At 36.1% G+C, this 15581-nt stretch overlaps 1 protein-coding gene across 7 annotated transcripts in view; it reads left to right on the forward strand.

The window, feature by feature from the left end:
- Pter (phosphotriesterase related) overlaps positions 1–15581 on the forward strand; it is a 58702-nt gene that overhangs the window by 17332 nt on the left and 25789 nt on the right. For all 7 annotated transcript variants that reach the window (XM_003462778.5, XM_063237871.1, XM_013144558.3 and 4 more), the window contains 2 exons: positions 8785–9258; positions 10568–10833. In XM_003462778.5, the coding sequence (XP_003462826.2) occupies positions 8827–9258; positions 10568–10833 (698 nt within the window). In that variant the 5' untranslated portion in view covers positions 8785–8826. The remainder of the gene's footprint in view (positions 1–8784; positions 9259–10567; positions 10834–15581) is intronic.

The following is a 15581-nucleotide window of genomic DNA, read 5'->3' on the forward strand; positions in this document are numbered from 1 at the left end:
ATGAAATAAATATTCCAGGAAAATGTTTAGTCCTTTTCTAAAAAGCGTTAACCAAAATTTAAAACCATTAATCTATAAAGATTTATGTTGTTCTTTGCTGTCCCTGATTAGGCTTATATTTATAGTTTTTTTTGCTCCTGCTTTAATATTTGTTTTCTTGTTCATTACATTTCATTTGTGCAAGTCATTGGTGAAGTAAGTTGGGAACAAAAGTAAACAAACATATAAATGTTAATTGGTACTTACTGTGTGCCAGGCACTGTAGTGAGCTGAGGGCTAAGTGACAGACAAGGGACGAACTTACCCTTAAAGAGCTCAAAGTCTGATAGACATCAAACAGAGGAAGTGCATTTTCAAGGGTAAATTTGGGATGCTATAAGACTGCCTAAAACCAGTACCTTATCCACTTTGAACACCAGATAAGAACATCAAGAAAATGTTCTAGGGGGCTGGGGATTTAGCTCATCGGCATAAGCGCCTGCCTTGCAAGCAGGCAGTTGTGAGTTCGATCCCTGGTACCGATAAAAAGGAAAAAGACAAAAAAAAAAAAAAGAAAGAAAAGAAAATGTTCTAATTAAGAATGATTCCTTAAGGCCAGATGGAAGTGATTTTGGCAGGAGAAGGGTTAGGGTATAGAGTAAGATTGGATATACATGCTGGAATCAGGGAGGCAGCAAATCATTAAAAGACCCTTGCAGGTGAGTTGAATTCAGGCAAGTAGGCAGTTAAACCAGGGTACTATCAGACTTTATCTTTGATGTGTTTCTAGAGGTTGGAAAGAGGACTCAGATATTCACATCTGCATTTCATGGAAGGGCCCTGTGTAGGTTTGGTAATGTGGATGGGAAAGCCAGGAAGAAAATTAGAAGCCCTTAGCATAATCCCTCTGTGAGCTCATGGGGTCCCATTGGGGTAGTGGCTAGAAGATAAAGAGAAGATGAGTTAAAGAGCAATCACAGTGGTGGAATTTATAGGACATAGAAACTGGGTATTTGCAAGTGAGACCAGAGTCTTGTATGAAATCCAAGTTTGTGTGTCTGTCTAAGCATTTGTAGATATGATACCAAAGAGAATTTAAACATTTAAATTCTAAGGTCTAAAGAGGATGACCCATGTAAGTTGCCAAACACTGCAACTGACATATGACAATTATTCAATAAATTAGCTATTATTGTTATCATCATAGTCTAAATAGGTTTGATGAATCTTAACAAATGCCTATAAAGGGCTATTCATAAACAATAGTTGGCATTTTTTAAACATACTCAAGTTTAAACTGCAACTTTCCAACCCCGTGACAAATTTCATAAATTTTCTTGATGCCAATTTCTTCATATAACATCAACTTTATAGTATTTGTGAAAATTCAAGATTAGAGATATAAAGTACTTTTAAAAGTGTCACTTGGCAGGTACATGGTAGGAATTCACTAAATGATAGCTTACTAAATGAATAAAACCCATCATCATTGGTTTCTGGCCTCCAAATGAGAATGGAGAGTTCTGTCTTATGTGTCTGCTATAAACTTTCCCTGCCTGGCATAGCATCTTATATTTAATAGATGCTAAATAAATATTTATTAAATCAATCACAATGTTTTATTTCATCTTCCTGATATTCTGCTAATCTATAAAGGCTGCGCATCATCCTTACAAAAGCATTTTCTTATATGGTTTATCTTAATTGGAAATTTCTTTTGCTTGATTCTTCTTTTTTACTTACAAATAACTGATGACCCACACTCATAATTCCTGACACTGTCCTTTAAAAACTCTCCTTGAAAACCCTCATCTTCACTCCTAAGCCCTCTCAAGATTGTATTCAAGTGGGAGCTTTGTTCTTGTCTGCCTTGATTGTGACAAGAATTACTCAGCACAATGAACCTTTTCCAAAATTGAGCTTGGGCTCCAAAACCTCTGCCTGGAGTCCTGTACTTCAGGGTCATTCCACTAAGGACTTGGTCAAATAGCCTGAACTTAATCTAATTGAACTCTGGCTACTAAAAGCCATGTAATTTGATATGCACAAGAAACTATCAAATCCCTGGCAAGACTGGCAATTAGCAACACTGTGATAATAAGAATTCAGAATAATTCTTGAGTTCATAAATCTTTGCCTGCTTGTGTTTAGTTGAAAGATTCAAAATCTCTATTCAACGATTTTATATGTGACAGTATAAATATCTGATGGGATATACGTGTAACAGTGATCTTTTCTGCACCTTACTCCCTTGCATTGATGATGAATACAACACTGAATAAAAACTGAGAAATATATTAAAGTATAACAAAGATTTTTAAAAAATTCTTTGCTCTACCACCCAAAAGTAAATATAGCATCTTATGTCTAGTTGTTACTTTTTATATGTATTTTTCGTAAGTTTATTATCCTTTTTGTATTTTACTTTTCTCATAAAGCATCTTTCATATCATTTAATGTTCTTTGAAAATACAATGTTAATTGTTATGTAATTTTCCATTACATATGTAAACATTCAGTCCATATCAACCACCTTTAACTAGAGGTTAAACAATAATTTTATTACCTTCTGCAGCTCTGAGAGCTGATCTGAAGTGTCTGCCTTCAATTGTGACCTTTGGTTGGACTAGAATATCCAACATGGATGATTGGGGAGCTCCACCCTCTCTGCGCAGCCTCAGGGCCTCTCCTTCGTGTGAGAGAACAGCCAGATTTCTCACTCTGTAGCTCAAGCTTCCTCAAAGCACAAAAGCAAATGCTACCTCCAAAATTTAGACCTACATGGCATCAAATACCTGGGCTATGTTCTTTTGGTTAAGATGAGTCATGGGCCAGCTCAAGATAAGCATGGAATGGGGCTGTGCAAGAATGTAAAGATTGAAAACCGTGTCCACTGAAGGCCATCTTTGGAGACTTACTAACACACTATATTAAGTATTTTCATTTAAAAAAGGCATTTCTAGTTCCAGTAACCCACAGATAATGAGGACCTCCTGGAGCTGTAATCACTTTGGTGGGCATTTCCAAAATCCTAATGAGTTCTGATGTCAATCGCAACAGTCAATCTGCTTTTAACCATCATAGGCCTCAAGTGAAAGAATTCATTTATAAGCAAATTAGAGCCTCAGTTTGATTCATAAACTTCAACCCCCTATTGTTAGTTTTTAAAAAGAAGGAGTTTAGTTTCATTTGCCTAAGGATACTAAGCAAATATTTGGAAAATAATTCAAAGTTTGGTGTATAATAATAATTCTGAACATTTGAATGATGCTTAGATAGTGCTTTTAGATATCATCCTATTTGCTTTTCATTTTAAATCTTACATAGTAGTTCAGGCAGATATTATTCTAATTTTTTGGTGAGGAAACTAATGATCAGGAGCTTTTAAATTTTTCACAGTCATATTAGGAAACATTACAGCCAGGACTCCAAGTCCCAGGGTCTTTTAAACCACCCATCCCTCCTAGAATTCACTTTTAAATTTTGAACGGCCTGAAACTGAAATTTGTATCCCTCGTTGTATGTATTTGTATGCATGTCTGTGTTTCCATGTAAAATACACATTTTAAAAGCCACGCTTAAAGAACAGACTTCATCCACAGTTAACAACCTACAGTCAACTTCAGCTGAGTTAAAGGATAGCACAGAAGCATGGATGTTATCAGAAAGTTGATTTAACCTCTGCATTTCACATGTAGAAAATCAGGCTCATAAAGGTTAAGTCAGTTGCCCAAATGACACAGCTAGTTAGTGCAAGAAACAAGAAATCTTGACTCTGAAAGCCCTGCTCTTCCAACTAGAGCTGGTGTTTAGGGCTTACTGTTCAGTGGTAGAGTGATTACCTAACATGCCGAAGGCTCTGACTTGGATCCCCAGTACCTCTCAGGAAAAAAAAAAAAAAAAAACACAATGTCATAGACTTCAAAATATAATTGAAAAGAATACAGATATTTAAAATATTTCAGACATTAATTTCTGGTTTGGCAAGAATTAAAAGTAAGAAAAATGTTAAGTTCTTTGATGACCAAATGCAGTTAAGAACCAGCTGTACAATTTGCTGAAAATACTGCTGTTTCTGGGAGACAAGCTATTACTAGGAATCCAAGAGACAGAAAATCCTGTCTATAAAAAGCTGGGGACCAACTTCAGTGTGAAGAATTCTTTATGAAGAAAAAGATGTAAACTTTTGGAAATTTTAACTTGGTGCATGTTTTGCTTTCAGTCATAGATATTTGGTAAAATCAAGAAAATATCTCTAACATTGTCATACCATTAACTGGGGAGCTTTCTTTGAAGGAGCAAGACATGCAACATTACAAGAAAATGTAAATGTCAGTTATTCCAACTATCTTTAGACAACGCTACTGCACTGTCCCAAGCCTGAAGTATTATATTAAGTGGTGTATAATGTTGTGTTTTGACTTAAATATAGTTTTCTTTCTTGTCCTTTCTCCTCTTTCCTATTGCATTTTTCCTTCACTCTTTTCTTTTTCTTTTAACCAGAATGCATTTTTAGTTGATTGACTTAACTGGTAAAAAAATAATAAATTCAAGAAGCCAGCTGTACCAGTTACCAAAATCCATAGCATGTGAAAGACTTCAAGAGTTGACCAGATGGCCCATGTCTGATTGCACTGAAAAGTCAATGAAACCACAAACAGAATCTATTCAGTCAAGCAATTTGATGGATTTCATAGCTTTAGTATTCCCAGACTATCTATTTTCTTAGGAAAATGGGGGAAAAAAGGCTTGGGAATGAAACCCACCATTTTCCTCTGAATTTAAAATGCAAACTCCTTATTGCATCCTGAGCAGTTTTGTTTTCTTTATGTCACTGTTTGAAGAACTTGCTGGGTCCCTTTATTGTTCTGTATACTGATGTGGTTGGATTTCTTTCTTCATTCCAGCATGGTTATTGATTTCTTGACAATAGTTAATATTAAAAGACATAAATCTGCATGCAGTGGAACCATTTTGCCATAAATGGTGGCGAGCAGGGAGGGTCTCCCTGTGTGTTCACTCTTCAGCCAGAGGTTCTCACTGTTCGGGAGAAGATGTGTCGCAGGTTTGAACCTGCATGGTAGAAGCATTCAAACAAGCTTTGAAAAATATTTTACAGATTTAAAAATATTTTTGTCGCAAATCAAATGGTAGCTTTAAGGGCTGTGTTTGTAGAGTGTTGCTGCACTATGTGATGTAACACATTAAAAAAAAAAAAGAATAGAAAGGCTGATATATTTGGGCCATTTCTTTTCTTTGAAGGATACTTTTTTAGTACCAACAAGTCTGCAAGTCCAGTTACAAAGTTCCATCTGCTCTCCCTCTCACTGCTTCTGCTTTCTTGCCATCTTCACGATGTCATCTCAGACCAAGCTACCACCTCATTTTTTCTGGATTATAGCAGTGCCCTTCTGGTTTTTGTGTTGCAGGAACATGGCTTCCCTTCCTTCTCTTCCGCACATGGCTTCTAGGCTACTCACTTCATATTTTCTCTTGCATAAAACCCTGAAATGCCTTCCCATGTGTTATCAGGGGGATGGGGTGGAGTCAGTGAAATAAATGAGCAAAATAGAATAAGTTGTATGCACTAAAACTTAGTTAAAACTAAAGTTAATGCACTAAAAATTACCTTGCAGATTTGTACATTGCATCTAAAATTGCAAGACTGGCACCTTCAACCAGCTGTAGGACCAGTGTGGTAGCATTAGGGGAAGAGAGTAAGTCTGCAAGAAAAATGATGCATCTGCTGCATATAGAAGAAATCCCACCCACTCTTGTGTTAAATATTTGGAATTCTAGAGTCTTCCAATTGAAACGTGAAATGCAGTTGATCAGGCTATTCCACCTTGGTTAACAGAATTATCTTAAGCATCATGGCCAAGGAAAAATAACTGTGGCAATATTTCCATGAAATTGAATAAAAATTGCCTCCAAACTACCCTTTCAGAAATCTTCAGGAATTAGAGAAATTTTCTACATATTTTATAAAAGCTAATTTACCCATGCATTTTTTAACAAAGGCAAATCTTACTTGGTGGCCTCTGGTTCTCAATGGCATGGTAGTAGTTGTGTTGTCCTGCTTCTGATTTTCTTCCTCTTACTCATTTTGTTAGTATTCTTTTGGTTCTCAGGATTAGAAGAGTGTGTCCTTTGGCAAGACTGGATGAGTAGCTGCAGACTGTCCTCTCTGACTGTTCAGTTTCCCCTGAGAAGCACACCAGAGCTTTGGGAGCTGTGTTTATTCTCCAGTTAGCCCTTTCCTACTTGCTTCTGTGCAGGACGTACAGCACCAAAGCTTCCCATAGCTGCTCTGGAAGATGCCAGAAGCTTCCTCTTCTATCAGTGGTCACTTCTGTCTGCACAGCTATGGTTCATGACTTCTCTCCTAGCTGTGGGAATTCTCCCCTGTGTTTTGAAAAGAGAGCAATCTCCAGGTTGAATATAGTCTGAAAAGAGCACCTGAGCTGTACTGCAACCATGAATTATAGATTCATACTTTATCCCACTCAGAGATACATTCAGGCTTAAAACTGTGTTAGCTATGATTTGTTCTTTAATCTTTCCTTATCTTTTGAGTGTGGGTTACATTGTGTGTGATCCTGAGAAGAGCCAACCTGTTCTGTCTGCTAGCATCAGAGCAGTCTCCCAGAAGGGGTGGCATTTCTTAAGTGAATTTTTTTTTTTTTTTTTACAAAGACGCACAGCTTGTGAGCTTGAAGCATATCACATTGCTCTTTCAAATGTACATCAATTAAATATGCAATTTGGTACTTTTATGGTAAAAGTGATAATGTTTTATCAATTTTGCCTAGTTTCTGCCCCTCTGTGACTCTCCAGAATACATCTGTAACAGTGTCAGCCAGAGGGAAGGAAACAGCAAGTTGAGCCATATGGAGGATTGAATCTGTTATTAATGGTGCTGTGATTCCATCAGCTGAAAGAATAAATTATAACCTCTTTGCTCTCAGTAAAAAGGAATAAGGCATTGGACAGTGAGTTCCTAGATGTCCTCAATGAAAAATGTTGTCCTGTGTAAGGACTGATGTTGGTGTAGTGATTTTCTGAGAAGGAACCATCTTCTTTCCTCGTGGCCACTGTGTGAACAGTCTACCTGAAAGAAACTTGACTTATCGAAGAGCACTGTCAAACACCATGCAATGACCACGTTAGCCATAAGTAACCCAATGCTCTGACAAAAATCAAAATTGGCCACTTCGGTGGGCCAGTATTTCTAAAACACCTGAATTCAACATAATTGCAATGGCTGGATATAAATTAGCTTATAATCTTAGAACCCTTTTTCCTGACCTCTGACTTCATTTTCACTATGTCCTATGCATGCATCGATTTTGTCCAGTGCTTACACTAACCACATTACAAGCTCTTCCACTGTTCCTCCAAATCATCTACTCTCCCATCAGCCACTTCCTATGAAAAGAAATGAACCAGTAAGTACAAAATAAGCCTTAGCACTAGCATAACAAAGCTACTATTTGTTGAGCATGAGCAGTGTGCAAAATATTTTGTACAGGTATTTTTACTTAAAGTATCTCATTTAATTCTTGTGACAACTTATGAAATATACATTGTTATTCTAATTTACTTTTAAGAACATAGATACTTAGAATGTCAAAAGTTTTCAGAGAGAAGTGGGGAAAAATAATGATTTCAGAATGTCTTGTGCAGGAACAATTTGAGAACTTTGAAAGATGCTCTTTTCTTCTCAGTTCCTGGTCAGTTTTTTCCACCGTGTGAGGCTGACACCCAGTGTATTACCTCCTTTTCTGGCAGTGGTTTTGCTCTTGGCCAGGTAGAAGTTTGAAGTCACCAGTTTCATAGCGTTTTTCTTTATCAGCCACAGCCCTTCACTTCGGGAATGCGTTTTTTAACACACAAGTACTAGATTGGGATTTTTGCTGCCAATCATAGAAATTGTAACACAAATGAAAATGTATAAAGAATAAAGAGGTCCTTGTTCTTTTTAGAGACAAAAATTTCAATTTCAGTAGTATCGCAGTTGCTTTCATTAAGAATTTTGGCCTCATTGAAGTGTTCCTTTCTATGTGCCTGAACAACAAGCCATTTTAAGTGGTGGGCTTTGTTTTTGTTGTTGTTTTTTCATTATTAAACCTAGGTGTGCTCATCCCACCCTAGTTGTTTTAGGAACTTCCTCTGTGAAACCATACAGCTTAGAAATCTCAGCTTTTGTTTCTTTCTTTTTTTTTTTTTAATCGGTACCGGAGATCGAACTCACAACTGCCTGCTTGCAAGGCAGGCGCTTATGCCGCTGAACTAAACCCCCAGCCCCCAGCTTTTGTTTCTTCATAGCTCCAATTTCATCAGAAATTCATTCACTTGGATAACAGATAAATTGTGGAATAATTCCTAGCATCTGTATATTTAAATTAGCTGAAAAGTAATGAAACAGTACTAATATATGGATGGTTTTGATGTTATTGATTATGAAGAACTGTTTAATTATTAATACTGAATTATCTAAGAAAGTATAGCTATGAGTAATAAGATAAACTTAAGTGAAACTTAAAAAATGTGGACTGAATATTAAAATAAAGATTTCTGGTGGACTAAAATAGAGGAGTACCCATGGCAGTGGCAGGAGACATGTTATACCATGCATGTTACTCAGAACTGCATGGATAATAGACTCTGATTTTGGCAGATTGATAACTGAGGTCCTGTCTCTAGTTTTGTTGATTCTGTTTCTTACATAGGTATCCATTTGCAGCCTCCTACCCTTTAGAGACAGCGTGCTAAATTTTCTGATTAGAGTCTTCTTTTTTCCAGAAAACACTCTTTTTAAGGACCCTCCTAGTAGTACCATCAGAAATGTCTTCCTTAAGTGGAAAAGTGCAAACTGTTTTGGGCCCTGTGGATCCAAGCAAACTGGGCCGGACCCTGACCCATGAACATTTGACAATGACCTTTGATTTTTGTTACTGTCCACCTTCTCCGTGCTATGAAGCCACCTCTAAGGAACCTATCCTGATGAAAAACTCATTTTGGATTAAGCAAAACCCTTATTGCCATAAAGAGAATCTTCTGTTGAATCAGGAGACAGAAGCTGTCAAGGAAGAGCTGTTGCATTTCAAAGCTAAGGGTGGTGGCACTGTGGTGGAGAACACGACCACTGGTATCTGCAGGGATGTGAAGACCTTGAAGTGGCTCTCAGAGCAGACTGGGGTCCATGTCATAGCAGGAGCTGGATTTTATGTAGATGCAACTCATTCTTCAGAGACCAAAGCCATGTCAGTGGAGCAGGTAAAAAGTCCTCATTTCTTTGACAATGTTTGTGTATAAATTCAGAATAATTTCCAAATACTGAAAAGGCCATTGGCTCAGAAGTAGCTGAATGTGGTATAGAAAGTCACTACCTTCAAAGACATCTGCTAGTTGGAATTCAAATTAGTAACATTTTTCATCATAAAGAAAAAGTCTTGAGGGAGGAAACCTGAGTGCATTGGTTATTGGTTAATACTTTGATTAGCATATACCATGTAAGTGCCTAGTAGTGGTGCCCCTGTCTGTTTGTAACCTTCACTTGTCCGTTATAAACTTCAGTATATAACCATGGTATTTTCCCTCTGGAGTTTATAATAACCAAGAATGAAACCTCACTATAGGGAGAAACTTGGTACACAGAGACTTGGTACTTTTGCAAATATGTTTCCTTCTTGCAAATATTTCTTTCTTTCTTTCTTTCTTTCTTTCTTTTTTTCAAAACAGGAAGGATGGAAGAAAATTTCTTCTTGTGTTTGTTTTGTTTTGTTAATGCTATGACTTTAATTAAGAATGCACAGAAGAAAGTAAAACTTTCATGGACAGAAAAGAAAAAACAAACCTCAAAGCTTTTTTGCATGTGTATGCTCTCTCCCAAACACATATGTGTGTTTACCTGTATTTATACATATAGATACATATTTCTACATATCTTTCATGACCTGCTTGAAAGGCATAAAATGTTACTTGACATCTTTGCACAGAATCAGTTAAAGCTTAAAATGGTTTGTATTTAAAGCTATTATTTTTCCAACCAAGATTGTAAAAACAAATTAAAGTTATTTGAGGACTAAGCTGACAGCACGGATTAAAAATTTGTCAGACACTCTTAGTACTTAGTATACAATTAAGCCAGTGTGTGATGTTGGTATTGTGTGCTGTGGATTTTCTATGCAGTATAGGGCAAAGGACTGAGCAAATAAGGGAGACTTAAAGAATTACTTGATACAGTTGACAGAGATTCACTGGCATTCATAGATGCTACTCCCAGATTAAATTATAGATATTTTTTTCTCAAGCTCCATATATGCTCATAAGCTCACTTTTCCCCTTGGAACTTCCTAGAGTTCTGATGTGCTAGTTAAATAATCACAGTAACCCTTTACTGAATCTTAAATCTAGAAAAGCTTGTTGCATTTTCCCAGCACAATATCCTACTCACTGAACAGCACTAATTGAATTAATGTCAAACATGCTTTTCAAGCAATCAATGGCTAAATTAAAAAGTTCCTTTATTTACCGTGATGAATTCCACGATCTATAAAATGTGTTCATTCTCACTCTTCTTTAGCTTACTGGTATCCTTATTGATGAAATTCTCCATGGAGCTGATGGAACCACTATCAAGTGTGGTGTCATTGGAGAAATTGGTTGCTCTTGGCCTTTGACTGAGAGTGAAAGAAAGGTTCTTCATGCAACAGCACATGCCCAGGCTCAGCTCGGCTGTCCGGTTATTATCCATCCTGGACGGAATTCAAGGGCACCATTTCAGATTATCCGAATATTGCAAGAGGCAGGTGCAGACATGTCCAAAACAGTGATGTCCCACCTGGACAGGTAAGCAGGCTGTCTTACAAATTGATGTAAACCACCATATGATTAATGGAGAACCAAGTTTAAAAATCATCAGAAATCAGATCGATGAACCTCCTAGGAAAACTCACCAGCTATCTAGAAGAAATAAAAGTTAATGCCACCATTTTTGTGACTGACAGAAAAATGCTATGAGATCTTGAGTAGCTGCAATGGAATTTTAAACAGTATGTTTCTGGGTATGCCCATAATCCTAGCTACTGGAAAGGCTGAAGCAGGAGGATCTCTTGAGCCTGGTAGTTATAGGACAACCTGGGCAACACAGGAAGACCTTCATCTCAAAACCAAAACAGTTATGAAGAAATAAAACAATGCATTTGACAGTGTTACATGTGTGATGTAGACTACCAGTACATGTAGTCCATTTAATAAGTAGGGTGCTTTTTGGCTAAGTTCGAGCCAGCAAACCCTGATTAGAGAGATGAATAAAGATACAAGAGACAGAGATTGTCTTTGTGGGAAAGTCAGGAGTCTTCACTCAAATGAAGCCTTGAGCTGACTTAAACACTCAATTTTATTGAGAAACAAGCAAAGGTGTTGTGTTCTGCTGAATGGGGGTGCATATTTTAGGTCAGAAAATCATGATGACAATTTGCCGAATCATTAACTTTATCAAATGATTCCCAGCGTCTCTCCTTGTGTCACCAGCAAGGCTCGCCTCTGGGGTGCTGGTAGAGCAAACACCTCATCTTTGAGTTGTTCCAGCTCCTCAGGCTCAGCTGCTTTCTAAGCCCTGAGTGAACCCAAGCAGATGTTAACTTACTGGTGCCCCAAGGAACTCCACACTTTTTACATATTTTAAAGTATGTCATACATACAAAAGAGTATAGCTCTAATACATATTGTTAACTTTTCTAAATGTTTCTTAGGTTCTTGAGAACATTGTTAGGCAACTGTATGTGTTCTGTGTCTGTCCATTTGTCTATAATTGTCAGTGTTGCTTAAATACCCTATATACCTACTGAGTTTTTGCCTACTTGATATGCTGATTACTAAGAGACTATACTAAAATCTACTGTAATGGATGTTTTAAAATTTCCTTACACATATTTCAGCCTCTGGTATATATATTTTGAAGCTATATTACTACTTTTACATACAAACTTTTACATCTTTCCGTTGAGATGCTTTATGTCATGTTTTTTGTTTCAAAGACTGTTTTATCTGTTAATATTACATAAATATATTTTTGTGTTAGTATTACACTTACATTCTGCCCCCTGCCCATACTGTGTTTTTTACCTTTCAGAGTAGTTATGTTCTAGATGTATCGTATATAATGAACATGTGACTGATTTGGGTATTTGCCTATTCGGATATGCTTCATCCTTAAATGGAAAATTCAGTTTATTTACATTGAGTGTGTTTACCAATAGGATTTTTCTAGTGTTTTTGTCAGTTATTGTTATCTCCTCTTGGTTTATTTTTATTAATTATTTTCTCTCATTTTATGTTTGCCTTTTGGAAGGTATATATACTATACCTAGTCTCTAATGGTTGTAATGGAAAATTTAATATGTATAATTTATCAAAATTTAAATGTAAGTAGTTTTATCATTCTTCCTAGTTGTATGATTGCCATAGAATCCTCCAATTCTTATTTAGCAGCTAAATCAGATACTGTTCTTTCTAGAACTTTGAGTTTACTTTATTGTTCTAATCCCAATGTTTAGAACTTTTTTTATTATTTATAAAACATAAAAATGGTTAGTGTTTATTTAGCTTAACCTTTTTGTTTGCTATTTTCTTTATTGTTTTGTCTTGCATTTTCAGTATTCATTCTGAGTTTGTTTTTCCTAAGAAAAATTTGAATTTCCCTCAGTGAAAGTTTGAGTTAAGATCTTTAGCTTTTGTCCACACAAACCCTTACTCCTTTATTCATAGTAGGTTTCATAGACTTGCTAAATTGAAATAGATTTTATTCATAAATTATTTTTCTAAGCTAGTCAAAGATATTCCATTATCAAGTAACATCTTGATAAGTCAGCTGAAACTAGTTGCCCTCCTTTGGAACTGTTTTGTCTTTCTTGTCTTTCTTAACATCATTGTTTCTGTTATTCTGCATTTTCACTATAACCCAATTAAGCATGAATTTGTCTTTATTTTATACTTGCCTTCCCTTGAGATTCTTGACTATAAAGATGTATCTCTCTTTTATTATTTCTACAAAATCTCAGTCATTGTCTCTCCAAACCTTCCTTCACTCAAATATTCTTTGCTATTTACATCATAAACTCCAGTTTATATATATATATATATATATATATATATATATATATATATAGGATCTTCTTATCTGTCCTTCATATCTTTTGATATCTCTTTCCTGTTTCCCTCCATTTATACTTTTGAGCTGTAACATCTTGAGTTTTGTCTTCCTATCTATTACTTCTCTTCCTGCAGAATCATCCTGTGCTTGCCCTATTATTTTGTCTTAGAATATTGAGAACTATTGTTTTTATTTCGTTTATTAAGTTCAATTTGTTGACTTTCAAATCTGCTTGGTTAAATTTGATGATTTATTTTTCTTTCAACATGTTTTCAATTTGATCTATAAAAATGTAAAATATACAATATTTAGCTTATGACTGATAAATCTGATTTCAAGTATCTGCTTTTTTTCTTAGTATTAAAATTTTGTACATTTTGTTCTTCACAGGAGCTTATTTCCTTGTGTTTTTGTTTTACTTTTGTTTTGGTACCAGAAATCGAACTCAGGCCTTTGCGCTTGCCAGACAGGCACTTGTGCCACTGAGCTATATCCCTGGCTTTCTTTGTGTTTTAGAATAAAATTGTTTATTATTCAGCACAGCTCAAATACCTTGGCAATTATGATGAGAAATGGCTTCTTTGGCAATGGCCTCATCTTGCTTTTTTCTTCTTCTCCTTCTTCTTCTTTTTTTTTTTTTTTTTTTTTTTGTTGTTGTTGTTGTTGTTGTTGTATTTGTTTCTACTAGGCAGTAAGGGAGAATGATCAACTTGAGACTACTTTAAACTAAATTTCAGGAAATTTTAAAATTTTTTAAATTGCAAAATATGTATAACATAAAACTTACCATCTTAAGCATTTTGAAGCATACAGTTCCTTAGTGTTAAGTACATTCACTCTCCTAGCCTTTTTCTCTTTATGAATTTAACTGCTGTAAGTATCTCAAATAAATGGCATGACACAAAGCTTGTTGTAACTAAGTAAAATTTAACTTGAGGGATTTAGGCTCAGACAGATGTTGGGAATTCTAGCCCCTAAATTGGTGAGCACCAGTTTCAGTTAATGGATTCTCTAAGCAGATTTTCCACTCAATTTCCCTCCCTTTCATCAGAAGAGAAAACTGAGAAAAACATATAATCTCCGAAAACTCTCTCTGTGAGCAGCTTTTATCTAGTTCATCCATAAATGTGTTGCCTTTGTGGAAGAGGCAGCTCGCTTTATACATCTTCAATTCATCTCCCAAATGCTTCTGTCCCAAACTTGGTCACACTTCTATGTTAAAGCTCCCAGCGATGCCAATTCCAAGTCTCCCCGTTTTCCTCCCTTTCTCGGCTCTGTTACTACTTCTGTCCCCTGAGGAATCTTCACTTTCCCAACCAAACTCATAAAATCTGGGAGTTTTGCTCCTCAGTTATATTGCTTCATATGTACTATGCTGGAGAGGTTTTCTGTAAACAGTCATACTGCTCAAAGCTGGCTTAAGGCTCTTCTTAAAGAAAATTTGTACTTTACAGTTAGGCACGTATGTAAGCCAGAACATTATGCTTGCATAACTAGAAAATAAAGCTTTCACTGTAAATTACGTAATAAACCTTCTACCACACTATGTTCTGGCTCATAAAAGCAAGCAATTTATAAAGTACAAATGTTTGTTTTGTGGCACCGTACATACATATGTGGACCAGTGGTGCCAGACTTACAGCATGCGTGCTACTGTGGGCTATTTTTGTCATTGAGAGCTCTGAAACATTCACCATCACTTATATAGACTGTAGTATAGGTGCCCAACTTTTTGGCTTGCATGGGCTGCATATAAAATCTATAACATAGTTAATTTACAAGAATAACAAAACTATCTTCTTTATATTTGACCTTAGTATTTTATAAAATAAGAAGACAATGTTTAATGAATAAGAAAACATATCTCCCTGGTAACACACAAATGCCCATTTTCGCAGACACATATGTGTAAGGAAATTGAAATGCTATTATCAGAAATCACTTTTCATTCACCAAGCTACACAAGCAGATATAACATGTGATACACACAGGTTCCAGGCAGATATGGTGTATGGTGGGTACAGAGTGGAGTCAGCACCTACAAGTTAGTGATCAATTACAACACATTCAAGTCATGAAAAAGTAACTAAGTACTCACCGCATAATGTTAAAAGTTTATGATCTTGAGGGTCCACATCACTAGCTGTCCAGGACTGCATGTGGCCCATGGACCACATATTGGACTGCCTGAACTACACACACACACACACACACATGGTGTATGTATCCACATGTACACATTTCTCTTTGAAATGAAAAAGGTGCATCACCTGATTTCCATTGGCTGTAGTTTCAACATCTCTTTCTTGGATGGCTCAGGATTGGATGAAATGGTTGACCTGACATTAGACAAGCTAAAAAACCCTGAACCCACTGCTGTAGTATATAGTATACCTATGTTATGACTTAATAGGGATTCTGGTGCCTGATAAAGAAGTACATA

The sequence above is a fragment of the Cavia porcellus genome, unplaced genomic scaffold (assembly GCF_034190915.1).
Source record: "Cavia porcellus strain 051 isolate PalLab524CR breed Dunkin Hartley unplaced genomic scaffold, mCavPor4.1 scaffold_27, whole genome shotgun sequence".
NCBI lineage: Eukaryota > Metazoa > Chordata > Mammalia > Rodentia > Caviidae > Cavia > Cavia porcellus.